Source organism: Chionomys nivalis, chromosome 25 (genome assembly GCF_950005125.1).
Source record: "Chionomys nivalis chromosome 25, mChiNiv1.1, whole genome shotgun sequence".
Taxonomy (NCBI): Eukaryota; Metazoa; Chordata; class Mammalia; order Rodentia; family Cricetidae; genus Chionomys; species Chionomys nivalis.
Window position 1 is genome coordinate 20,828,001 of NC_080110.1, and position 26,108 is coordinate 20,854,108.

The 26,108-nt window shown below is 36.4% G+C and overlaps 1 protein-coding gene across 5 annotated transcripts in view; it reads right to left on the reverse strand.

The window, feature by feature from the left end:
• The window catches only part of Nav3 (neuron navigator 3), a 686,168-nt gene that overhangs the window by 19,753 nt on the left and 640,307 nt on the right, over positions 1 to 26,108 (reverse strand). For 4 of the 5 annotated variants that reach the window (XM_057757535.1, XM_057757536.1, XM_057757534.1 and 1 more), the window contains 10 exons: positions 22,062 to 22,173; positions 15,327 to 15,448; positions 14,584 to 14,604; positions 13,722 to 13,894; positions 12,039 to 12,192; positions 10,052 to 10,226; positions 5,029 to 5,126; positions 2,319 to 2,414; positions 1,526 to 1,694; positions 121 to 356 (listed from right to left, as the gene is read on the reverse strand). In XM_057757535.1, the coding sequence (XP_057613518.1) occupies positions 121 to 356; positions 1,526 to 1,694; positions 2,319 to 2,414; positions 5,029 to 5,126; positions 10,052 to 10,226; positions 12,039 to 12,192; positions 13,722 to 13,894; positions 14,584 to 14,604; positions 15,327 to 15,448; positions 22,062 to 22,173 (1,356 nt within the window). The remainder of the gene's footprint in view (positions 1 to 120; positions 357 to 1,525; positions 1,695 to 2,318; positions 2,415 to 5,028; positions 5,127 to 10,051; positions 10,227 to 12,038; positions 12,193 to 13,721; positions 13,895 to 14,583; positions 14,605 to 15,326; positions 15,449 to 22,061; positions 22,174 to 26,108) is intronic. The other variant, XM_057757533.1, reaches the window with a different exon arrangement.

Genomic DNA, 26,108 nt, shown 5'->3' on the forward strand with positions numbered 1-26,108 from the left:
TGACATAACAGGATTGTTTTTTCAGTGTGCTGACATGGAAATTGCATGTGATTTATAACTCGATTGCTCAGGACACTCCTGGATAAAAGACAGTTATTTTCTTAGTTTTCTGTGACGTACCTTACTTGACTTGTGGTCCACATTAAAAGTAGCAATTGCGTCCTCTGTTTTTTTCCTCCCAGATTTGGCTATTACATATTCAGCAAGTTTGTTGGCTAAATAGGTCTTTCCAGTACCACTTGGTCCTGAGAGTATAATTCTGTGGTGCTCCATCAGCAAGTTAAAGTACCTTTGGGTAATTGGTTTGGGGATCAGTGTATCAAAAACAAAACTGTCCAGACTATTTTCTTCTACCCCTGAAGGAAAAAAAATATCAAAGGCAATAATAAGCATTACTGTTTTTTTTTTGGCAGAATTAGAAATGCATTATGAACTCAAAATAAATCTTTGTTATTCATAAGAATGTAGTTCTTGCAAAATAATTTTCTGGCTATTTTTAACTCGCAAGCATTGGTTGTCATTTGAACATTGATAAGAAGGCATAGGGAACATCAAAGCTGCTTTTTTCCTGCTTAAGCTGCCCTCCACTGCCAGCTGCATGCTTTCTTTCCATTATTAAAGAAAGAAATATATAAATTTAAATTTACTGAGATGAGCAAACCTGCTAATTTCTCTTAGAGATATATGTACAGTGCTAGAGAAAAAAGGGAGATATGTAAGATCTACAGAACTAAGACGGAAAAAATGGCTTCATGAGGAGTCAGCAAGGAGCAGTAAAAGACAAAATGAGTTCAAGGCCAGCCGAGACTACATAGTGAGAACCTGTCTTGAAAAGTCATAACTCAAAGGACAATGCTTGGTCTTTTTTTCTACCCCATCCTTATTGCCTTCTCTTACTCATGAAGTACCCCAGCTGTATAGCCATGTAAGCTTTTGGAAAAAAATACAAATTAAAGTGTTTGGAAAAGGATTAAGAAGAGAGCAACATTATTTCATTATTTCCTTTTACTAACACAATTACTTTAATCACAAAACCAAATATTGACAAATCCCGCTATTAATCCACAGTTTATTTAGATACCTGCACATTTTCAAACACACTCAAACAGAGAACTAGGGAGGCAAGCCTGTGTCTGTTGTTGGATTCGCTATAACCAGACACAACACGCAAAGCATGACTCATCCCTGACTCTTGACTTTCAATCTTCACCCCCTGTGAATGTTTATTGAATACACAGACTTTTAGCTTCAAAATATGGTGATGAATATATTAGTTCAGTAAACCCAATAACGTTAATTGAAAGCTAGTCTCATAAAGAGAAGTTACGAAAAAAACCGAAAAGCTGAAATCCCCCTAGTTACCTTTCTTCTGCAAGTCTTGGGAATGGTACAGAATTATATTTCTAGACAAACCAATGTTCATTTCATACGTTAATACATTTTATAAAAGTATGCAAACTTTAACAAACTACAAGTGCAAAAGAAAAAAAATGAGGTGTCTGGGTAAAAGTTGTCCTTTTTTTACCTTTCAAGTTCACAGTGATGATATTATTATCTCCAACCAGGTATCCACAAGGCAGCAGTTCAGGCACATCTAGGTTATGGGATCTAATTAAATCTCCTATACAGTAGCTAGCGATACAGTCAGAGCTCAGACCAAGACTAGAGGATGTATCGATTCGGAACACATATTCCTAAGGTGGTCCACAAAAAACAAAAGTCAAAACAGAGCTTCAACTCATCTGTAACAAAGATAAATTCATGAAGATACAAAGCTGGGTGTTAAGAATTTTGATTCATAATTCTGTCTATAGTCAGACCACCCTGAACGCACCCAAGTTCCTCTGGTCTCAGAAGCTAATTGGGGTTGGGCCTGATTAGTGCTTAGATGGGAACCACTGGGATACCCAGTGCTGTAGGCTTTTTGGGTATAGAGATGACTCACTAGTTAAGAAAGGTTGCTGCTTTTCCAGAAGACCTGGGTTCAATTCCCAGCACCCAGGTGGCAGCTCACACCACCTGTAACTCCAGGCCCCCAAAATCAGATGTATTCATTTGACCACAGACATCAGATATACATATGGTGCACAAACTTATATGCAGGCTACTCAGACACATAAAACCAATACATCTTTAAAAATTAAAAGAAAATTTGGACCGACTATATAAGAAGTGTTACATTAAACAGTACAAAGCAGAAATCTTTCCCTATTGAGATGGGGGAGAGGATCAGATACATTTAAGCTATGAAAGTTAAGTAAATCATCAAAAAAGGTGAAAACATGAAAATTTATGTCAGGCTACCTTTAAAAGCTTACCTTAAAGAGACGCCTAATGACACCATCTAAGACATCCCATTTAGTTTTTCCACTCACACCAATGGATCCTATCAAATAAGCCTGAGACTTCTGTTCCTTAATGAGAACAAAAAGAAGAGAAGGCCCAATAATTCATTAATTTATCACTGTACTTCACATTAAAATGTACTAATGTAGTTGCTGCTTAAGACTGCGTATGGTGGGTTATATAAAGCAAAATATGCCTCAGTGAATTAGTCAACTGAGCAAATAAAGTAATAGTTAGAACAATAACTGAAGAAAGAGCGAGCTTAGATGACACAGTAGGAAAGGGAAGATGGGGCAGAAGCTGTTCAGAAGGAAGGCAAGATGAAGGTATCCCAGAAGAGTTGCTTTCCCATGATATACTTGATGCGTTCCTCCTATTAGCTGCCGTATGGAAGGAAGACATAGAAGACAGAATGGATCTTGTCAAACAAACACAGGACTTCATATTACTATTTTATGATTTTTATCTTTGATAAAGCAAACATGCAGAATTTATATCTTTAATTTAAATTTAATACACAATGCATCATTAACAACAAAGTTATCCACACTACTATGACATTTACGTATTTGAAAACAGGTGATTTTGAAGTTATCAGAAAATTTCTAAGAACCAGAAAGAGAAACTTTTTTTTTCTTTTTTTTCTCAGAAAGAGAAACTTACAAGACTTATTATGGAGCTCACTTTCTATGGAGTAGAAGTGGTGGTCTCATATCTATCTTATTTATAGGATTGATTATCGATATTTTTTCTAGGAATATGAGAGATACAAAGCTTCTGTCAGCTGTAGTTAAGTTAGAATTTTTTTTTTTTGGTTGGGCGGAAATAATAACTGTGATGCCAGTAATTAGAATTGATTAATAATTGCAATCCTGGTTTCCACAGTCTAGTGGTCATTAAAGTATAGTAAAATAATCATTGAGCCAAACCTTTAGAATGCAAAATTCTACAGCACATATTAGCTACAGTAAGAATCTATCTCCTTATTAATAAAGCATCTGTCTATTAAGAACTATGATGAGAGGTCAATCCCTCAGCTGACTCTAAACCTCAGTTTCTTTATCTGTAATATTTAATACTCCCAGTGTAAACAAACATTACCATTTCTACTGAGATGGAATCTGAGTTAGAAGTCTAATCTTTCTTTCTTTCTTTCTTTCTTTCTTTCTTTCTTTCTTTCTTTCTTTCTTTCTTTCTTTCTTCCTTCCTTCCTTCCTTCCTTTCTTTCTTTCTTTCTTTTTTTTTAAGAAAAAGTTCACAAAAGTGGTTTTGATACTTCGTTTAGTACTATTAGGAGTGAAATTTTTTATGTTCCCCAAATTAATTTGTTGGAGACCCGCTCTCAAGTATAATAAAGACTGAGCAATGAGACCTCTGGGAGGTGTTTAGGTCAGTGCAGACATGAGAGTGAGGACATCAGGGTAAGAGTAATGTCTTTGTCACAGCCTTTTTCTTCCTTTCAGAGATGCAAAGAAAGGCACTATGAGAACCAATCAAGATGTTGACAATCTGCAACCCAGAGTGCCCACACCACCATCCAAACTGGCTAGAAGCTCTGTCTTGGACCTGTCTGCCTCTGGAACTGGCGGGAAATACTTTTTAAAGACATCTCTACCATGTCACTTTTTTTGTGGCAGTCCTTATATACCTAGACAACTCTTATGAATTGTACTGGTAAAGGATGCTGGAACATATTCATTGTTTCTTAGAGTTATTCTGGGTAGGAAAATTTTTTCTTCTTCTGTGTTTATAGTGCAGATTCTAGTATGTTTACAGTGCTTACACAATACAATAGAACAGCTGCATTTATTTATTTATTTATTTATTTATTTATTTATTTATTTATTTATTTATTTATTTATTTTTGGTTTTTCGAGACAGGGTTTCTCCATGGCTTTAGAGCCTGTCCTGGAACTAGCTCTGTAGACCAGGCTGGTCTCGAACTCACAGAGATCCACCTGCCTCTGCCTCCCGAGTGCTGGGATTAAAGGCATGCGCCACCATCGCCTGGCGAACAGCTGCTTTTAAATTAGACGTAGTTCAGGCTTCCCTCAAACCACAAGACATAAATGGTCACGTGGGAAAAGGAGGCACAAGTCTACAGCTCAGGAGAAAGATTATAATGTCGGATAACTCCCAACATTTTTAGAAGCAGTATTTCATTATTAAAATTCAAGTGCTCTAACTATTTTTAAACTTTGAAATATTTTATTATTTTTGATGAAAAAATTTAAATGTGCATTCTGGGCTACCAAGTAACAATTTAATTTAAAAAATCCCTTTGAGTTAATTAGGACACAGAGTCAAATGGCATTCATTTAAAGAGAATATTTGAATACAGAAGTGAAGTTACATAGATGCCTGATTAGATAGGACTATGCTTAAAATGGACATGGACAAGTAGAATTAATGGAGTATGAGCTACTGATTTCAGTAGATTCTCTCTGATGTCTACAGTATTCGTTATCTTACAGGCTCTTGTTTGTACAAAGACCACATCAACCACCTGCACATGGTGATGTCCTTTCTTTGCTGTCTCTATCCTTTCATCTTATAAAACATGTTTAGCTGGCGCCAGAGATTCTGGGTAGCTACAAGAGCAAACCCTCAGGCACACACCACATCTCAATTAGCAAGTGTTCTAATTCCTGACTTACAGAGAATATAAGATTAGAGAGATACCTTTGCTCGACCATAGCCCTTGCTTATGGAGACTATAATTTTCACACTGCGGCCATCCTTATGTCCAGCTGCATCACCAGTGTCTTCTAGCAAAATATCTACAGAATCAAAAAGAAACGTAGTTACTACAGGGTAAGATTAACTCAGGGTTGCTTCCGGTCCATCTCCATGTCTATATTGTAAATATTGCCCAATGGAATCTGTTCACCATATTAGCCTAACTGATTAGAAAATCCTCAGGTCTCAAGAGGATGGATTATGTGATGGTACTAAAATTTCATCTTAAGAATTTATTTCTACTTGCAAAGATTTTTACTTAAGTGTTGGACCATTGCCTTTGAATGAGGAAATAAGTTTTATTCTATTGCAGATAGGTCTAGATAATACTCGAGGAATATCCAGGCACCATTTTAACTGTAACAAACTGAAAAGGAACCTAAGTTTTCATTTTATGAATGCAAAGGTGCTGAGATGTGAGTGGTTGTCAAATGAAACATCTTCCAAGCATCTAGTATATGATATAGTTGTGATAGGACTTTATATAAATCTATCGTTACTAGGTGTTGTTATGACATTATGCATACCTACTGAAGTATGTTACTCATTGTTCTCCTGTACCCTACATTAACAGCTTCAAAACCAAAATTCTGTTTTTAGCAATATTCTAGTAGTTACTGAAGCATGCTAACTCTTACTCGCATTTATAATACCAGCTTTTAAATGAGATTAAATACTAAAATTTAAAACAAAACAAATAAATGCCCAATTTGAAGAATTAGTATGGAAAACATTCTACATGTATGTTTTCCTTTAACAATGATGCTATTGAGTCATGTCTAATATGAAGACAGTATTCCACAGACAAATATAATTTAGTTATATGCTAAGGAATGCATGTGTTTGACCCAGCTTCACTAATAATTTCATACAAATACTGTGACTATTAGCATCATCAGAACAATTTATTAAGATGACTCCTAAAAATGGAAAGTTTCTATTTTTATTTGAGACAGGATCTTGTTCTCTCATAGGCTAGCCTAGAACTCATGGCAATCATTGTCTGAGATTACAGATGAGAGCTACCATACCTTCCTAAAATGGTTTCAATTATATCAATAATCATTTAATTATTAAAGAACTTTTAAAGTTATGGTGTATAGAAATTTCATACAAAGTTTTTTTATTATTATTGTAACTATTAAATTATTTTATCTAGGGTCAATGCAGGGCTTTGTTAATTCTTTTTTTTTTTAAATTAATTTGTACTCTTGGGATAGGCTTCCTCTTTGTAGCCCTGATTGTTCTGGAACTCCCTCTATAGACCAGTCTGGCCTTGAACTCACAGTGATCTGCCTACCTATGTCTCTAGAGAGCTGGGATTAAAGCTTTTTGTGTCTTTAGCAAGTACCCACCCACAGAGCTTAATCCCAGTCCTCTCCTTCACTGTCAAGTTTTACGTCATCAAAGACGATCTTTACTAGAATTTAACTATTTTCTTAGAAGACATTGTCAAAGACTTTTTCCTTTTTAGCTATTGTTTTAAAAAATAAAGGTTTACAGAATTATTTTCAGCTATTTTTTTTTTAGCAAGAAAGGATAACTAACAGTCCAAATAGTCTATGACATATTTCAGAATGATTAGAATGAATTCCTCCAAGGATAAAAGTGATTGTCATTTGAAGAGATGGAAATGTTCATCACCTTGAGTTGGTGACTACAGAATGTACATATATATTGAATTCTAAAACTTATACAATTGAGATAAATAAATTTTAGCCTAATAAAATTGTTTCTAAAATTATTTTGTTCTGAATTTCAGGAGTTTAGAGCAACACACCATTGGTTGTTCATATTTAAACTTCTTATAATTCATGGCCAAACTTCCTGCTCAGTTACTCATAAATATTCATAACTCTTAGTTACTCATAAATATACATAAGCATTCAGTAAATACTTAGTAAGCATAAAAAAAGAAAACTTCATCTGGATATTGAGGTGCATGCACATCGAAGTCGAAAAAAAACCTTCTTGCTCCTCTGGATACATGTTCTCAACAAAGTGATTTTAGAATATTCTGGAAATAAACAGGATGGTGAAATGGACAGGAATTGACAGGAGAGTATCCTAGATATTTAGGCATTTCTATCAGAGGTGGGGTTTGGGAGTAGACCAGAAGGCTGAGAAGTCAGTCCTCAGCAAGCAAAAAGCCAGAAAAATTGGTTCAGTCAAAAAAAGAAAAGGAAAGGAAAGAAAAAAAAAAAACCCAAGGTTATTTTAAGAGCTGAACATCAGCTTGGCATAGCAGTAAATGCAATCCAGCACTTAGGAGAAAGAGACAGGGAAATCAGGAGAGCACTTCAGTCCTAACTACGTAATGAGTTCAAGTTTCGTGCTTGGGGCTACTGGTATACCTACATAAAAGCCTTAGCCTAAAAACCACACTCATTAAAAACAAAAAAGGCTGGGAATTCTAGGAACACGTTCATGATAAAGACAGAAAAGAAGGTGAGGGCATGGAGTCCTCTGAAGTGATGTTGAGTGAGTAGTTGTCCTTTAAATGGGATAGACCTTGCTTGCTCACCCAACATGTCTATCATTCACTTCATGTTATATTAATTCACAAAAAAGGAGTAAAATATGAAAATCTCCTAACAACTTAGAGTAAACACAACCTTTAAACAAATGAGTAATGTTCTTGGCCTTTACATAGATAGTTAATTAAGAAAAAATTAAGTCAAAACTCCAGGCAGTGATTCATCCAGAGCAGGGTTTAAATACTACTTGCTGGTATATGATCTTGACAAGTAGGACCACGGTCATTTTCCTAAGGCTTGGTTTACACCTATGTAAATGGGGTGGGGACTACCAACTTTGAAGGACTATTGAGGGGATGAAAGATAATATTTTTAAAAAGACTCATCTTACATGGCTCATAAGTTTTGCTCTCTATGATATTACTCCTTTCTCTATGCGTTCAGTATTGAAATTCCCCTCTTGGCAGTAGGATGGTTATAGCATGTCTCACTCTGATGAGACTTCCAGATCACCTGAGAAAACAACTCCCAGGAGAATACAAGCTCTAGCCATAAATTCTCCATAACTGTTTAGTGGAATAATAAGCCACAGTGATATGGGACAGAAGAAAACAAAAATTAAAGAACTATTTTATTGCCACTAATCTCATAATCCTTTGGTTTTTTTTTTGAGTCTTTGAAGCTTTTTGTGAGGCAAAAATATTACCTAAAAATTATAAGATTAAAATATATATTTTTAAAAGTTTTTTTTTATCATGATATTAATGGCCATATAGAGTACTAACTAGTTCTAGTAAATGGCTTCATTGAGCTTCCTGTACATGATTTCGGGTTTGAGTCTCTATCAGGTGACAAGGAATTAAGTTTTTGAACTCTAGATGTTTATAACAAATATTGATCCTTTAACCTCTTTGAAATGTTCTACACATGACATTTAAAATGTCTAACTTTTCTGTACTGAACCAATACCATGCCTAACAGTGATATCTGAAGTCTCCAAAAGGAGGGCGGGTCCCCACAATGATGATTCCACCATGACTATGATGATAACATCACTAAGCCTGAAAACTCAACCTAAAGACCAGTATTTTTATAGCATTTTTATATTATGAAAGGCCACTGAAATAGAATTTTAAAAGTTCTGACTTCTATTTGAAGATGTTCCTTAATAAAAATACAATCAATTTCAGCATTTAATATCATTTCCTTAGCTTCTTCCATCTCATCCTCTGATCCTTGTGCATCTAGGTGCATTTGATTTAGAATTCTGATCCTACAGTGTTGTCTAGTTACCCAGGAACATGTGTAGCATTGCTTTCCAGTGTCATCTGCTGGTTGTGCCATGTAATTACCACAGATCCCCATGTAAACAATTTCTAAAGGAAATGCTATGTCTGTGATTGAAAGTCACAGGAAGAGTTATATCTTGTAATTGAATTATGCATCAGATATGAAGATGAAATTATGTCCTATGACTCTATTTGAAATCGAATCAGATCTGTAGCCTTGTTCTATCATTAGTATGCTGAATACAATAAGAGAATCCAGCATGTTCTTTTCCTTTGTTGAAAATTTAATAGAGTTACAGAATGGGTGACAAAGGAGCATCATGCTCTCTAGCCAGCATCATGAAGGGTAGCACAGTCATTTAGAAGTTGGCTCGGTGTACTGAAAACTCTATTAACCGGCATGGAGCTATTTTTGTTATATTCATGAGGACCAATCACCATGGAGAATATTTATTCCTCGTCTTCTTATTCATGACCATAGAAGAAGTACTTCACTGTGATTTCTAGACTGTATCTATCTCTAAGACTCTGTATTAGAGAATGCTCTTCTAAAATTACAAAATAAGGTTTGAGGACTTGAGAGGGAGAGGCAGCTGGAGCTCCCGGTTTATTCAAGATCTGTGTTGGCATTTCATTTGTACTTTAATGAACAAAACTGGCCCGAAGATCAGAGAGGAAAACAGCCCCACTGATTAGCTTTACTGTCTAGGCAGTGGTAATATACACCTTTAATCCCAGTAGCCACACTAGTCTGCCATAGATACCGGGTGGTACATGATTTTAATCCCAGTGCTGTGGACCTTTAATCCCAGCCCTAGCAAGGATTATAAAATGGGAGAAGACAGCTCACAGTTTCAGCCTCATTCTTAGATCCCTGGAAGCAGGATTGCTATTTTCGGAATGAGGTCTAGGTAAGAGTCAGTGGTTGGTTGTTTTGCTTTTCTGGTCTTCATATTGAACCCCAATTTCTGTCTCTGAGTTTTTATTGATCATGCTACAATGGCCAGATGATTTATATAGCTAGTTTCAGGCCAAACCTAGTCTCTTCAGAACTAATTAAATAAACAATATACACAAGTCTATATGATAAATTTTAGCTATTTCTGAGGATTTTGAAGATAGGTAAAGCTTTCCTGACTGACCCAAGGAGAATAGAAAGGAAGCTTGCTGGACTTTGAGTACACACATGCACTGACTCACCTGAGGTAATGGACTCTGTGATGTTCAGGTTGTTGAGCGAAAGCCCTAAGGATTGGCGAGAGGAAGAAGATGATGCGGTGCTGGAGGACTCAGATGGAGGCCGAGCGGGTTTAGCTGTGTTACCGGTTTCTGCCTTCAACCGGTCATTTTCAGCTTTCAATATTTCAATTTCATTCTGTTGAGAAGATGTAAAAGAAAAAAATGTTTGATAAAATGGCACAAATTTTGGATCAGACTTAATCTGTATGCTTGTTAAATAATAATGTAAAACAAACATAAATTATAAAAACAGAATTTTAGTCCAAAGGAGAGAAGAGAACCCTTCTCCACTATACATGCATGAGTTTCTATATTCTCCAATTAAGCACAATCATTAATGACATTACTTGTGGTACTGGGTACTAAACCAGGGCCTTACACACATGAGGCAAAAGTTCCTTACTAAGCATTATGTTCCATCCTGTTGCTAAAATATACTTTCAATAAGTTTTAAAGTTAAGCATACAGCTCAACATCTGAGTGATTGACTTGCATTTACAAGGTCCTAAATTCAGTTCTTGATACTGCCAAAAAATAGACTGAAGATTGTTTGTATTGATTGTAAATGTAATTTTTATACCTGATATTTGTTCTTATTGTATATAACTTTGTATCAGGCTTAGAACTTTCTTATTTAAACAAAAAGGGGAGGTGCTATAGGAATTCCTACCGCCAGCAGCCTTTAAGTTACCTGCCCACTTGGGCATGGCCTCTTTTATACTATATATTCCACTGAGGAGAAAAGAGTGATAGAGGGCACAAAGAGAGGACATGACCTTCCAGCCTATCTGCATGTACATAGATGCACACACATGTGCTTATACGTTCAGAAAGACAAACACAAATGAACTAAATCTTAAAATGGTTCCTAACATGTTCCTAACATTTTAATTTTTAAAAACAATTCAATTATGTGTCCATGTGTTTGTACACGGGTAGGTTTGTGCTTGTGAGTGTACTGTCTCCAGAATCCAAAAGAGGGCGGCAGATTCCCTGGAAGTGGTGTTTCAGGAGTTTGTGAGCCACAGCAGTTGGATGCTGGTAGCTGAACTCAGGTCCAGGGGAAGAACAGAGAGTCACCTGAATGCTGAGCTTTCTCACCAGACCTAATACCGTTACTGTTAAAAACCATATTACACTTCCACAGGGCAATGATGCCGGTTACACTTCTGTGAATTCATGCCGACTGCAAAAACCAGGCAAGGCAAAAGTAATTACAAGATGGTTTGAGTTCCTTGCGCATCCTACCTAACAAAGGGGAAAGGTTTTGTTTGGCAGAACAGGGCACGGCACTCATACAAACCACAGAATCCTTTCTGTTCATCTCGACAGCAGTAGGTAAATGGCTTAGCATTTGCTTTTCTTATTTGAAGAGGCTAGGGGACCACGGCATCCCTGCATCACAATGATAAGATGGAAGGAGTCAGAGCATAGACCCCTTCTGAACTTCGACTATAGATGCTCCCAAAAGTGCAGAGGCTTTGCTGTCAAAGACGGCGTTCAAAATCACTTCTACTCCTGTATCCTAAAGCCTGCGATAAATGCTTCTAGTTTTCCTCATTATTTTTGCTTTTCAATAGAAAATGGGTAAAAGTCAGATTTCAAAAGAACATCTTTGAAGAACCAATACAAAGGTAATTCACGGGAAAGTAAAGAAGCCAGAATCATAGTAGTTTCTTAAAACTCAACTCCCTGCCTGTATCCATTCACTTGTTCGCGTATCTTGAATTGTCCTGTTTGCCTATTTGCCTTCCCTCTGCCTACCTGGATTTGAGCAAATCCCCCATTTGGTATTAACAACTGAGTTGCAAAGACTGCAAAAAAAAAAAAAAATAGACTGTGTTTCCATGGTGGCTTTAAAAGTAGAATTTGTTATCTAATGGCTCTGAGGAGACAAAAGGCTGGCTTTTATCTTTCCATTTTGTTCCGTGAAGTAAGATGCACAGACCTGCATCCGGTTCATGGCTTCTCGGATCTGATCAAGATGATGAGCTGAGCTGAGGGCCTCCAGCCTGATGTCCGTTAATTTTAATTCCTTTTCTCTGAGCTCGCTCTTCAGCTGCAGAATGATCTCTGCCTCGGCCTCCGTGCATTCACAAATCCTAAAGGAAAGCCAGACACAAACTCGGTGGTCAGGGGAAGCCGAAGGATTAGGGAAAGAAATGATTCTTTTAAAGGTTGAACTGCTATAATATCCACCAGGTACAGATGTTTCCTGCTGTTGGTAAAACCTACAGCGAAGGAGAGTTTTACCAGCGCTCATTCACAGGTTCAAAACTGAAATCAGCTCCTTTTCTTTTCATCTTTTTGTCCTGTTTTCTGAAGTTTAAAGACAGTCTGGTATTAAGGAAGGAAAAGCAATCCTCAGAACTCCCTGGTGTCTGATATGGATAGAATAAACCATTGTGACATTTCACTGTGTATTTGTCAAGGGGCTTAACCCTCCGTTTGTAACATGAAATTCTCCTTTTTAAAAGCCAAATCATTATAGTCTCAAAATGTTGATTTCTCCCTTTCTAAAACTGTGCAAACAATAACCTTATTTGCCTCCATGCTGTCATTCAGCCTCCATGAAAATCCAATATAAATATTGTAGAAAATAAATTACAGAGATTAGTTTTGGACATTTAAATAATGGATGAGTGTTACATAAACTTCCTGTTGGACTCTGAAGACTTAGGAGATCACAGCTAATGAAGCTAAGCTACCAATTTCAACCCACGCCAGCAAGCTAGCTGGAAGCTGTCTGAAGGTCATATCCCCTATACCCTTACTGCTTTGTTGGGGTTTTATGCGTAACTTTGTTAGAGACAATCTGTCAAGAGATTTCTTTATATTAACTAATAACCTCCCCCTTTAAAATCTGAAGGCTTAGACAGTTGATCACAAAAGTTTTCCTTATGTAAGTGATGAAATCATGTAGTCACAGCATGGTGGTACTGTTTTCTTTGCATGTCTGGGATAGTCATTTTTGCTGAACATATAAGAACATTTACACAAAGTACTTTATAAAATCATATGAAATTATTTTGCAAGTTACATTTTACATGCTGTGTTTTTTCTTTCTTATACTATAAAATTTGGCTACTATAGAAAAGTCATGATATCTAGTGCAACCAAAGGCAAATGGATTTGGGGTTGGTTTGGGAAAACTATTGTTTAGTTGAAAAACAAAGGGCTATGTGAAGATGTAAACGCATGCAAAGGATTTTAGAAAAGGACAAAAAAGTCCATGGCGAGGTTAGAACCTGTGTCTTTACAGTTTCATGCAAAACACGCTCTTTTACCGGGATCTATGCTTGTAGATCACAGGGCCATTTTTTCGTTTCTTGGGTGGCCAGACAAGGGGTGACCTGCATGTATGCACATTTAGACAGACACATGGATCAATGCAAGTAAAAAAAAAAAAAAAGAATGATTTAATAAAGTGTAGGATGAGATTGCGAAACAGCAGATACTAATAGAAAATAGAACAGAAACAAAGATTGTCCACCATACAAGAATTGTAATGATGGGTAAAAACAGATGTGCTTGTGAGAGCGAGCCAGATTGCATTTAGGACATAGCCACTGGCCTTGGGTGAAGTCAATTTTGAAAAGTTGGTCAAAATGATACCAAGGGAGTAACTTACGCTGAGGCCGACTGGGAGGGCTTCATGGAGGTGGAACCACAGTCGCCAGCATTGTGGGGTAGCTTGGGGGATGCTGGCAGAGAGGAATCTGTCAGCTCTTCAATGTCCGAATGTGAGGAAGGTGGCTTCGTGGACTTTTTTTTCCCAAAGGCTTGTTTGAAAGAGCTTCTCAGCTGTAAGGAGGACAGAAGTTACCCTTTTGCCCATCTGAACGTGGAGGGATTATTGGCTGTGGGGCGTTAGTTAGCAGGCGCCATCCTAGCCACTGCCTGGGGTGAGTATATGTAAGCAGAGTATTAACAATGGCGGCACAGTATCCCTAAGACATCAATACTGTGCTCTGTAGTTCCCTTTTGTTCTTGTATTAATCCAGCAGAGCGCAAACATGGAGGGCTTTTGAATAGCGCGAGGTCAAGGGCATGGCTGTCAGAGCACTCATTTAAAACTAAGTACCTTGAAGGGATCTCTGTTCCCAAGGCTTCTCTCTTCAAGGCAATTTGTTTTAAATGGCCACTTTAGCGCCACAATCAAGTCATGTCCTGCTGACAGTCCAAACTTAAAAAGCAAAATGAAATCAAATTCACCTAACACTTCATTAATTGTGATTTTTTTTGGTGGCTATTCAGATTTCCAATTCCAAGACTATTCAAAACCAGAATTGGTATCCCCTACAGCTCTATTCAGAAAGTGGTTTTACTTCTCTTGAAAATTTGAGATTAAAATGAAAAGGCACAAAGAAAAGACATACAAGGTAATCTGTTTTTAAAAGGTATAAAAGCCTGCTGCCAAAATGAATAGCATTCATGCCGAGGTAGGGTGTTTTGTATAGATGCATGCCAAATGTCCACGGTTACATATTCACCTCACTTCCTCTAGAGTTCACCTTGCAGAAATATGAAAGAGTGTAGAATTACAAATCAAGGGAATGAAGGCTGATCAGTATTTTAAAATATTACCTGCATAAACATTTGTTTGAAACAAAAAGATATTTGTTTTCATTATTTCCAGAAAAACACCAGTAAAAGTCTCAGCTAGCTTTGAGTGTCCTCAAAAAACTTCTATCCGTGTGAAGGTTGACTTTTGTCTCAAGGTATTGATAGAAATTCTCTTCTTTACTGTACTACCTTTTTGCTGATTAATATTGCCATAAATAATAAAAACATCTCTAGTAAATTTATGGATAGTTCTTCTAAAGTTCATTTCTATATTCCCACTATGGTCTACTTAGTATTCCTATTATGCTCTGTTAGATAAATACGTATATGCCAATAGAAACTAATGCAGTTGATTTCTTATAGGCTGGTGCTTTCTTCCTTGTACATTCTGTAGAGTCTGGGGGTTGGGGAGGACTTTGGTTTCTCCTTTCCCTCTCCCACCTCTGTTTCTACCATCCTTATCCTAATCCCAATCTTCTTCCTCATCTCCATTGGGATAAGGAAGCCCCACACTGGCTCTCTGTCCTAGCCCCAGCATGTGTGCCCTTCAGTGCCATATCCGCCTAACTTTAGAAGTAAGATTTCTAACCCCTCCACCCCCAGCCTCAAGTAAACAACTAAGTCCTTGTGTCATCCAAAGTTCTGACTTTCACCAGAGGGGATGTCTTACCCAGTTTTTCTTTTTCTTTTTCTTGGAGTCAGCATCATTACCACTGCCAATGCTGGAGTGGCTGGTGGCGCTGTTGATACTAGAAACGCTTTCGGAGGAATGCTGTCTTCTGATGCGGAGATCTAGCAATAGACAGAGGGGGTCAAGTTCATTCACCATCTGAGTCTGAAGGCAGAGGGTGTGTGGCTTTCCAGCTAAGCATGGCTTTCTACAGCCCACTAAAGGGCAGTTTTGGTCTGATGTATTTAATAAAGAATAACTGTATTTGTTTTAATTAACTGGGTCGTACCCATGAAAAGTCAATGAGAATCTCAAATGGGCCCAAGGCACCAGAGGTTTGAAGAGTTTTGAGTCTAGTCCAAAGCCGAATGGCTCAGCTCTGTGATTTTTTACCAATACCTAATTAGACAGCCCTTCCAAAAATGATTTGTTTCTAATGATTAGTTCCATGGAGCAAATGGAAATTCACAAGACGTGAAAAATGAATTCTGTCTCTCTAATATTTGTGCGATGAATAAAGGTACCAAGGCCAAATTCATTAACTTTCCACTTAATGGAATCATACCAGACCACTGCTGAAACATTCCTTGCAAGGCATGCACACAAGCACTTCATTTCATAGGTGAGGGGCATGAACTGCAAAGAAGGTCTGTATATGATCAAGGTTAAAGAAAGGGCGAGGAAAAACCTCCAAGCAACTCCTGATCAGATAAAATTAACACCCCAACTCTTCATCTATGTGTTCTTAATTCCTGTGCAAGAGAGAGTGGAAGTGGCTATTTGTAAATTAAATAGATAATAACTTTATTATAGTACAATTCTTATAAACACATCCCTGGTCCCTGACCCAACAGAGAATAGTAAAATCAAAAGCAATAGCAGCCGGGCAGTGGTGGTGCATACCTTTAATCCCAGCACTCGGGAGGCTGAGGCAGGTGGATCTCTGTGAGTTCGGGGCTAGCCTGGTATACAAGAGCTAGTTCTAGGACAGGCTCCAAAGCTACAGAGAAGTCCAGTCTCAGAAAAAAAAAAAAAAAAAAAAAGCAATAACAATGCTGGATGTGTCCTGATTACTTAATTTTATTGTTAAAGCAATAAAATGTCTTTAACTACTAAATACAATCTGCACACAGTTACACACATGAAAACTGATGGTGTGATCATTGGTGCTACATTAATTTGTACTTCAACTTAGAGAAGATAATTGGAAGAGAACAGCTTTTGGTATTCATTATTCTATAAAGGCATCTACTCATCCCAAGTAATTAGCTTATGGAAGGTAGTATATTAGAATTAAACTTATATTGAAATTGTATCTATTTGCAACAACCTGATATTTTCAGTGGGACACTAAGAAAAGTGTAAAGAAAAATTTGCTTTTAGGATATAACTTGTAGTCTATTTAATTTGCATCAGTATAGATTAGCCTAACAAAAACAAATTTTGATGAGACTTGTAGGATGTCGAAAATGGCTAAATAATTGCTATATAACATTTAAAATGTTTCTATGGGAAGCCTGTTCGTTTCTGAAGGGGTCTTCAGAGTAGGAGTGGATCTGGGGAGGAAGATGACCAGTAGTAGTGGAGGAAAGGGAAACTGCAGTTGGAATGCTTTGAAAGCAAAACAAAGAAAGAAAAGAATTCAAAAGAAATAAAATAAATTAAAATATAATAAAACTAGTATTGTCAATAAAAACATTTCCATAGAAATAATAGTGTGAAATAAAGTTTGATTCATTTATCAAATTAATAAAAAGACTAGCAGATGTCAGTGGTTATTTACAAATTATTCTAAAAAGCATTTACTGTTATCCAATTTCATACACAAACACTCACACACATTTCTGTATAAATAACATATAAAACATATAATATAAAATATCATATTTTATATACTTATTATATATAACATATATTGTATATATTATAAATAACCGATCAATAGTTGATAACTAAGGAAAAACTGCTATAAAATGATATTATATCTGTGTAAAGAAAAGGAAAATTTCCATACTTTTAATTTTCAACCTTTTAACATTTTTATTATACCTTTCAAATATAATCAGATTCAAGGATACATTTGTATTCCTTTGTTTTAAACGTCATGTAATCTAGTAGATTAGTTATTTATATCTATTTCTTTATTTAAGACAAAATAGAATACCATGTACAAAAACTTAGATATATCTATAAATGAATTCATATTTTTGTGATAGGTTTACTTACCAGACTGGTAATAAATATAGCATAAAAATTTAGAGAACAACAGTGGGTTAACAGATGGGATTTTTGCCAGATTGGCCTATGCAGAAAGTGTCACCTCGCTGCACATATTTATCCCAGGGCCACATGTCAAAATCTAGAGGAAATTGCATTTTCAGAGCTTCAAAGACAGTATTTCAACCTCATCAGCTGAATAACCAGCGAGAGCTGCATGGCTTGGACAGGCAACTATTTTCGCCATGCAACACTGGCTGTCAATAAAATACAAGCAACATGTTTGTAGTAACAGAACTGAATGATGTTTCAGTACTTCAGAAATATAAATCCTGCTACATATCCAACTATTCTGTCTTCTGATTGTTCTCAAGGTGTAACATTTAAAGATTTCTAATGCTTGTGGATGAATTTAGACCTAACTGATTATCCAGCCCACACTTGCAAGCAAAAAAATTCCCATATTTGAATTCTAGAAGATGCAGTATAAGCTACCTGTTGCCTAAGATAAAAGGAGTCATTCCAGAAAGCCTCACTTCAGTGACTTGTGTTATATTAAGGGAAGGATTAAGCCTTTTTAAAGCCCTTCTGGACCTATTTACGACACGAAGATTTAGAACATAAGCTGCTTTATTATTGCTTTGAGATAAGCCTTAAATATGCAGTAATTTTCCATGCAGCATATAAATCAACTTCCCCACATGGAAAGCTGCTGAATTTTTAACAGAAGTAGCTCAAGAAAATAAGTCTGCTTTTCACAGTAAGTATACCCCTTTATGTACTTTTTTTTAAAACTTAAATTCAACCATATAATTTTTGACTTTGTTATTCCTTTCTATAAACTTTGGATAAGCCTCCATTTGGTGGTTTGAATAGGAATGACCACTGTAGACCATGAGTTTGAATGCTTGGTCCATAGCGAGGGACTGGTACTACTCAAAAGTGTGGTCTCAAGGGAGTAAGTGTGACCTTGATGGAGGGAGGAAGTTTGTCACTGGGAGGGTGGGCTTTGAGTCTCACAAGCCCAAGCCAGGCTTAGGGGTTCAGGTCTTGTCCTGCTGCCTTTGGATCCTGGTGTAGAAATTTTAGCCCCTTCTCTAGCAGCATGTCTGCCTGTCTGCCACCATGCTTCCCTTGATGATAACAATGGACTAAACCTCTGAACTGTAAGCCAGTCCTAATTAAATGCTTCTTTTAATAAGAATTGCCATGGTCATGGAAACTCTTCAAAGTAATGGAAATCCTAACCAAGATACTCCTACACATTTAAGGTATTGCCACAGCCAAAATACAAATTAAAAGATTTTCTAGCATAAATTTAAGAAGATAGATTTAATAAGTATAGGGGAGAAACGTAAATATGAATACTTTCCCAGAAATATATCACAGGGGACTTGAACAAGTTTAGGGGGCTAGGAGGCCTGCTTTGGCTAAATCCTGCAGTTTTCTAAAACGTTTTGATTTTTATCAAACAGAGGAGAATATTAGAAGTGAGCAGGGAATAATAAGAAATTCAGGCTGGAGAACAATTTCAACATGGAGTGCACATTATAACACAAAAGCAAGAGGCAAATTCAAGAACTACGAGTCACTGAATATTTGTTGAGTGAGTCAAGCTGGTGAGGAGATGTAGTGTTATATTTAATAGTCTGAATTTCTCACAGTAGACAATGGTGTCCTGATTAGTACATGTTTTTACACGACTTCTCTGACTTTGATGTGAGGGATGTTGTTGACTGGTGGTTCTCAACCTATGGGTTGTGATGCTTCAAAAAAAAAACTAGAAAATACATATATTTACATTACCAATTATAACAGGAGAAAAATTACAATTATGAAATAGCAACAAAAATAATTTTATGGTTGGGGTCACCACAACATGAGGAATTGTATTAGAGGAGGTTGTAGCATTAGGAAAAGTTGAGAACCACTGGTGTAGTCTGTAGAAGATTTTTCATCTGTGTGGTATTGTGGATTAGAATTAGGGTCCTGTATATGATAGACAGGCACTCTATGGCTGAGTTATAGCCCCAGTGCAAACATAGGAAGAAGTTAAGAAACATCGAGCCTATGTAGGAGTCCCTAGTCAGAGTTTAGGGGAGAGATGGAGAATGGTGATGGAGTCAGAGAAAAGTGAACATTCAAGAGCTATTGAAGGCATGGAGTCAATAAACCCATAGATACATTGAATCAGAAGAACAGTGCTTATAACTGACATGCACTATTTCTGACTATAAAAATGAAAAGATGGTAATACTATATCAGAGAAAAAGGATGGTGAATAGAGGAAGTGTGAGTGGAAAAATGGCAAGTAGAGAATGTTGATTTTCAGGTGCCAGAGTTAAACCCAAAGGCATTCTATTACATCTCTCCTTTGGCATTAAGAGGTGAGCTTAGCTTCAAGGCATATTAGACAAGTTCCTAGTAAAAGCAATAATTGTAGCTTGAGCAGTAGACAAATTCATAGACTTTTAGCTAGAATATACAACATCATATGGTAAGAATCATAATGAAGAAGAATATAGGATACCAAAAATTAAAAATGGGTACAGAAGAGTGAATGGATATTTACCACAGAAAAATTTACAAGGAATTAAAAAGGACTAGAAATATCACAGTAACTCAGGAAATGATCCCAGCAGTTGGTCCAAGGGATTGTGTACTGTTTAAGTTTCTGTACAACAAAGAAAGCCATCAGGCAAAGAGATCGCCTACAGAATAGTAGGACATTTATCCCAACGAAACACACGACAGGAAACTAACATATAGAAACTCTACAGGACTTCAAAAATTAAATATCATCTTTGAGAGATAGCTGAGTTGTTAAGATCACTGATTGCTGTTTCAAAGGACCTATGTTTGATTTCCAGCACCCACATGGCAGCACCCACATTTGTCAGTCCAGTCCCATGGGATCCAACAACCTTTTCTGGCTTCTGTGGACACTAGGAACACATGCATTGCTCAAATATACATTGAGGCAAAACACTCATAAAGAATAAATATAAAAACTTAAAATATTATATACCAAAATAGAAGTCTCACCCAATCTATAAGTGGACTAGTGAATTGAATAGCTAGTTCTCAAAGGAAGAAGTTAAAATAACCAATATATATTTGATAAAGGGTTCAGCATCATTAGGCATCAGGAGACATAAATTAAAACATGTTGAGATTCCACTCTAGCCAGAGTAACTATTATCAAGAATGTCAATGGTAAACGCTGGCAAGAGAGAGGGGAGGATGGTAGCTGGTCAACAATAACAGGTACAAAGTAACTACTACAGCTCCTCTGGAAAGAAGCGTGAAAGTTACTCACAGAAACTAGTAACAGATCTATCATTAGACCCAACTATACCACTGAAGGTATATACCTGAAGGATTCTCAGTCTTCCTACCATAGAGATATTTGCATAGCCATGTTTACATGGCACTATCCTGATAACCAAGATAAAGAGCTAGCCTATACGTTCACCACAGGCACTAGGTAAAGACAGAATAGTTTTCAGGAAGATAGCGGACCAGAAAGAGGGAAAGAAGGGTGAGAAAAGAAGACAGACTGTGAGGGAAGCAAGAATAAAATATAATGACATGTAAGTATGAAATATCATGGTGATTAAAAATGCAGCATGAAGAACAATGTATGGCAGCATGAATATTTGTAAAAATAAACATTTCAAGTGTGAGGGTTTGGGCATCACTAGTAGAATCTGTTTTCCTACCTAATACAAGAAATTGAAATCTTTAATGAATTAAGTATTACATATGTCACTATTGGTCCTGGACAACATACTTTTGGTGCAAGGGTGGGAATAGGGGGTGTCATCCCAGTGGGTTGAAGAGTGATTAGTAATTGGAGACACGGGGAAGAATGCAAAACTATTTATCAGAACTAGTCTGGAGCTGAGAAAAGAGGTGATAAGGCATTCAGGATTTAGAAAAGGATTTTAAATTGAAGGAAGAACAATGTACTTTAACATGCCGATGTCAGGATACAAATAAATAGAACATAGGTAAAGAAGAATTAGGACTAACAAAACAATGAGCATTTCTTCCACGGCATTCCAAGGCATGGGGATGGTGGCAAAGAATCACACAAGCATGGTACTGATACACTTTTATCTGACTCCTGGTCACTTTAAAACTCCTGGCTACCAGAAATGTACTTTCTCATTGACCCTACCCATAAGACCTTGCTCCCAGTGTACACGGGATCTTGATTATCATATCCATTCTTAGGCTTCATTTGCTTGAAGTGAGACAATTAACCAACTTTCAACCTACCAGCTTCAATGTACTAGTTCAAGCAGAGAAAAATGTGTGCATGACTGGTTACAGTTTCATAATCTAAAATTCACTGGATAATGAAAGCTAACGTTCACAAGATTTGGAATTCTGAAGCAATTACATTACTTTACTATAAAAGGGGGCACCACTGAGTAAGTAAAACTCTACTGTAACTAATCCCATGCCAGTGTTTACAGTATGGGGTGACACAGGGCACAGCTTGAAGTATACCTTTGGGAGGGTGGTCTGGGCCATTCAGCGCACCCTGAATAGCCGCCTGGGCAGCAGAGTTCTGGGCTTTCAACATTTCAATGGTTTCCCGTAGTTCTATGAGTTCTGATTCCTGTAGAATGAACAGAATTTGGGAGTTTAATGTCTCGAAAAAAATAAAAGGTCATTGTTAATACTTTCCTGTCAAATGGGTTTGATAGTATTTAGCCCCATACTCCTGAAGAAGTTGGAGTCTTGGCTGACCTTGTCAAACTGTATCTAAATTTTTGTTAGCTAAAGAGGGAATTTAAAGAATCCTATCCTATAAAAGTAATATCAGGAGTCCATAATCTTTTCAAAGGGAGGTACATGGCTGATCCCTTCAAAGCAAGGCAAGATAAACTGTCACTCAGTTTAGCATTACCTATGGGAACATTAGATATTAAATCTCAATATTTCAGCATAACACTATGTTGCCTTTGATGTCCAATGGATACCCTGATTTTAGATTTTGTCTGAAATGCTTTGTACCTTGGGAATTGATTCTCTGTCTTCAAGCATAAATCTTGGCACTCATTCCAGACTCATTTCTTTGAACTGTCACCTTACTATGTTCGGAGGGCATGTTAAAGTCACCTTAGAATCCTGATATTATTTTCATGCAGCAGTGAATAGAAACATATGAAATACAAAGACTTTATATATTAAATTATAAATAATATCAGGGTCCTTTCTCAGTGTCTCAGAGAATACAAGGAAAAGCTAAGCAATTTCGTTGCAGAAAGTTGCCTCATATGTTGAAATGTCCAGTAACGATTCTAATCTTAGGTAGACACTGCAATTGCTTGAAACGACATGGGAAATTAGAGTAGATTGTGATTGTCTCCCTTCTCTCTTTTTCCCTTTTTTTTTTTTTCTGAGAAAAGATTTCACTCTGTTGCTCAGGCAAGAATACAATGTCTTGGCCTCCCATGTGCTGGCGATACAGGCTTGAACATCATGCTGCCTTTTATACATGTATTTGCTTGAGTATCTCATATGTTCGTGATGGACACTGGTTAGACTGAAAAATAAACTCTTGTGAACATTAAACAGTTTGTAAATACAAACCTCATAATGGAAATTACTGAAATTATACATAGATATGAAATAATTTGCTGTAACCATTCATTTCTCGTAAAGGAAGCATATCACATTGTAGACACAATTTGCAACCCCGTTCATCATAACAACTTTGTCTCCCCCAACTTCTGCTTTGTGTCTCTTGTTCAATTACTACAAGTAATTTTACGAAAACTTGATGGTTCTACTTGAAACTCTGGAGAGAGAAAGTATTTACTGGAAATAGATTCACATAATTTAAAAATCAATTTTATAACCAGTGCTTAGGTGAGTGTTAAATTTTAATTAAAGTCAAATTTTCATCCCTGGATTTGGAACCAATGATGCTTATGCTGCAGACTTAAAAATCTGCTAAAATATTTAAAATATTTGACTCTGGCTTTTCAGAAAGAAATGGAAATAAGATCTTATGCAAATGTAATAATTGAGCTTAATTTTGAGCTAGCTGAGTTATTTAAGTGCCAAAGCTTTAATCTCTTCTAGAGAAGTCTCTTCTATAAACTTGGTATTTTCAAGACAGAGTTTCTCTATGTAGTCCTGGCTGTCCTTGAACTGGTTCTATAGACCAGACTGGCCTTGAACTCACAGAGATACCCCAGCCTCTGCTTCCAGAGTGCCAGGATAAAAGCCAGGATAAAAGGTGTGCACCACTACATTGATTTTTTTTTTTTTGTCTAACCCTTTAAAAGTGATTAAAAGTGGAATATTCATAGAATATTACCTTTTTATAACAATGAATTTAATACACCTTAGAAGAATGATCACTTTGTAAAATTAAGGTTTACTTTGAAAATGACAGATATCTATAGACCAATTGTTATCTGTGATGGTTTAGTTAAACTAAGCGAAGGATAACTAGGTAAGAAATATATTTACTATATGACTTTGAAAATTTCTATCTGTTAAAAACTAGCTGATATGAATTCATGTTGGTATTTCTACAGGGCAGCTTTCTAAGCAAAAATAACTGCCTATAACAAATTCTGTAAGATTTTAATTAAACTGATAGCTAAATTCCATAAAGATGGATATGATCTGTTCAAACCTGTATTTTCTATTCCCTACATCTGCAAAATTTTCCATGAATGAAATCTACTCTAATTTTGTCATTCAAGTTACAACCATGACCTTTGTGAGAATTTCATATGATGTTTACCTTTTGCCAAATACTCTTTCCCTTACAGGCCAAAATGAAATACCCCTGTCAGAAAAATAGAATAAAAGAGGTCCCTTTTATACCATTTAATGGAATATCTTATTTTGTAGCTGAGAGATCATTCTTTTTGATTGATTATAATTCAGTAAATGCTGGCGTGATTTTATGAAAAGTTCTGGTTTACACGCAATAGATGTATTTGTTCTCTGAAGAAAAAATTTTCAGCTTTACTACTCACATATAATAGAATGGATGTGTTTTCAACTAGGGAGTACAGGTGCTATATGAAAACATGAAAACTTTCACAGCCTGTTATAAACAGAAAGTCTCTGCATGGTTAAGTGAGTAGAACTATCTTTACTGAGTAGTCAGGAAGCCACAGTTCCCTTTCTTTCTTCCTCAGTAGAAGATTAGAAATTAACAAAATGTATTTTAAATATTTGACTAGGATTTAGAAAATTCCCAATATTATTCCGGCCCTCATTGTTTTTTGTCATTAGAATTGGTTTTGTCATTAGAATTGATTTTCCTGCATATTTTTCCAGGATTACTGTAATGCATTTAAATTACAATGTTGCCTCAAAACACATACATGTATCTTCCACCCGAACTTCTTTTTTGCTTCCTTGCTGGTGGGACATTGGGATAAGGACTACTGTCAGTAATGAATTCCAGAAACAGATGACTACGAAATCATAAGAAAATCTGAAATGTCTTCAGAAGGTCTCTATTTTGTTGTGGACAACAGAAAATACTTAAGTCTAGAGAGTCACTGGTCAGCCTTTGTGGAAGTACTCTGAGAAATAGCTATGTCATACAGATGACGGTTTAGTCTGTTGTGCAATACAGTCATTCAGAGTTCTTCTCTAAAACACAGAGAAAACAGGTCTGACAAATTCCACAAGGATGCCTAGGAATTAAGATGTCAGATAGTTTTTTGTTGTCTCTCTTCAATTCCTGTAATAAATTCAAGATAACGATTCCATGACTTCTGTAGACCATGTAAAAGTATACTTTCATGTGGTTTCTAATTTGGATGGTTGCCATGTGTATTTTTGGCTATACAACTTAGGAAGATCATGTTTGAAATACTTCAAAAACAAAGTAATCAAGTATTTCCTTGATACTAGCCTTTGAAATTCTTTCCAACGTAATTTCCTAGTTGTCCTTGACCTCTTTCAAAACTTCTCATTAAGTTCCACTAAAAACCCTACAAGCTTGACAACAAATCTTGTGAAACAGCTCAAGCTTCTAGGCAAGGCTGCTCAATTTTACACTAAATCTGTCTTTACTTCCTAACAATGGTACTCAGTTAATCTCACAGGTTAGCTGTGGTTTTCTTGAGAACATTCTTCTCTCCCCAGTCTTCTATGCATTTGCCTTGAAATCTACATATTTTTAAAATTCATATTATTTTCTTCTTACCTCACAGAAGTTAATAAAAATTTGCTGAAATACTAAATGGGCAAATGAACCTTGAAACTCTAGAGACTGAGATTAAAAATACAGTTCTATATTCTTGATGCTTTTTCTTAGGATTGTTGGATCAGAGAGTGATACACCCTTTTATCTTAGTTCCCTGGTGAATGCCTTTCCTGAAATATTAAATGTTATGACCTCGGCTTTTAGAAAAATGTCGAAGTGAACAATGTGTTTTGTCTTCTGTTATTTCATGACCCCAATTTAAGAACCCTTGAGATACATTTATCCTTAAATTCAGGGCCAAGATGTTAGTCTGTTCAATCTAAATCATTCTCTTCTGGTCAGACAATGAGAACAAAACACACCAA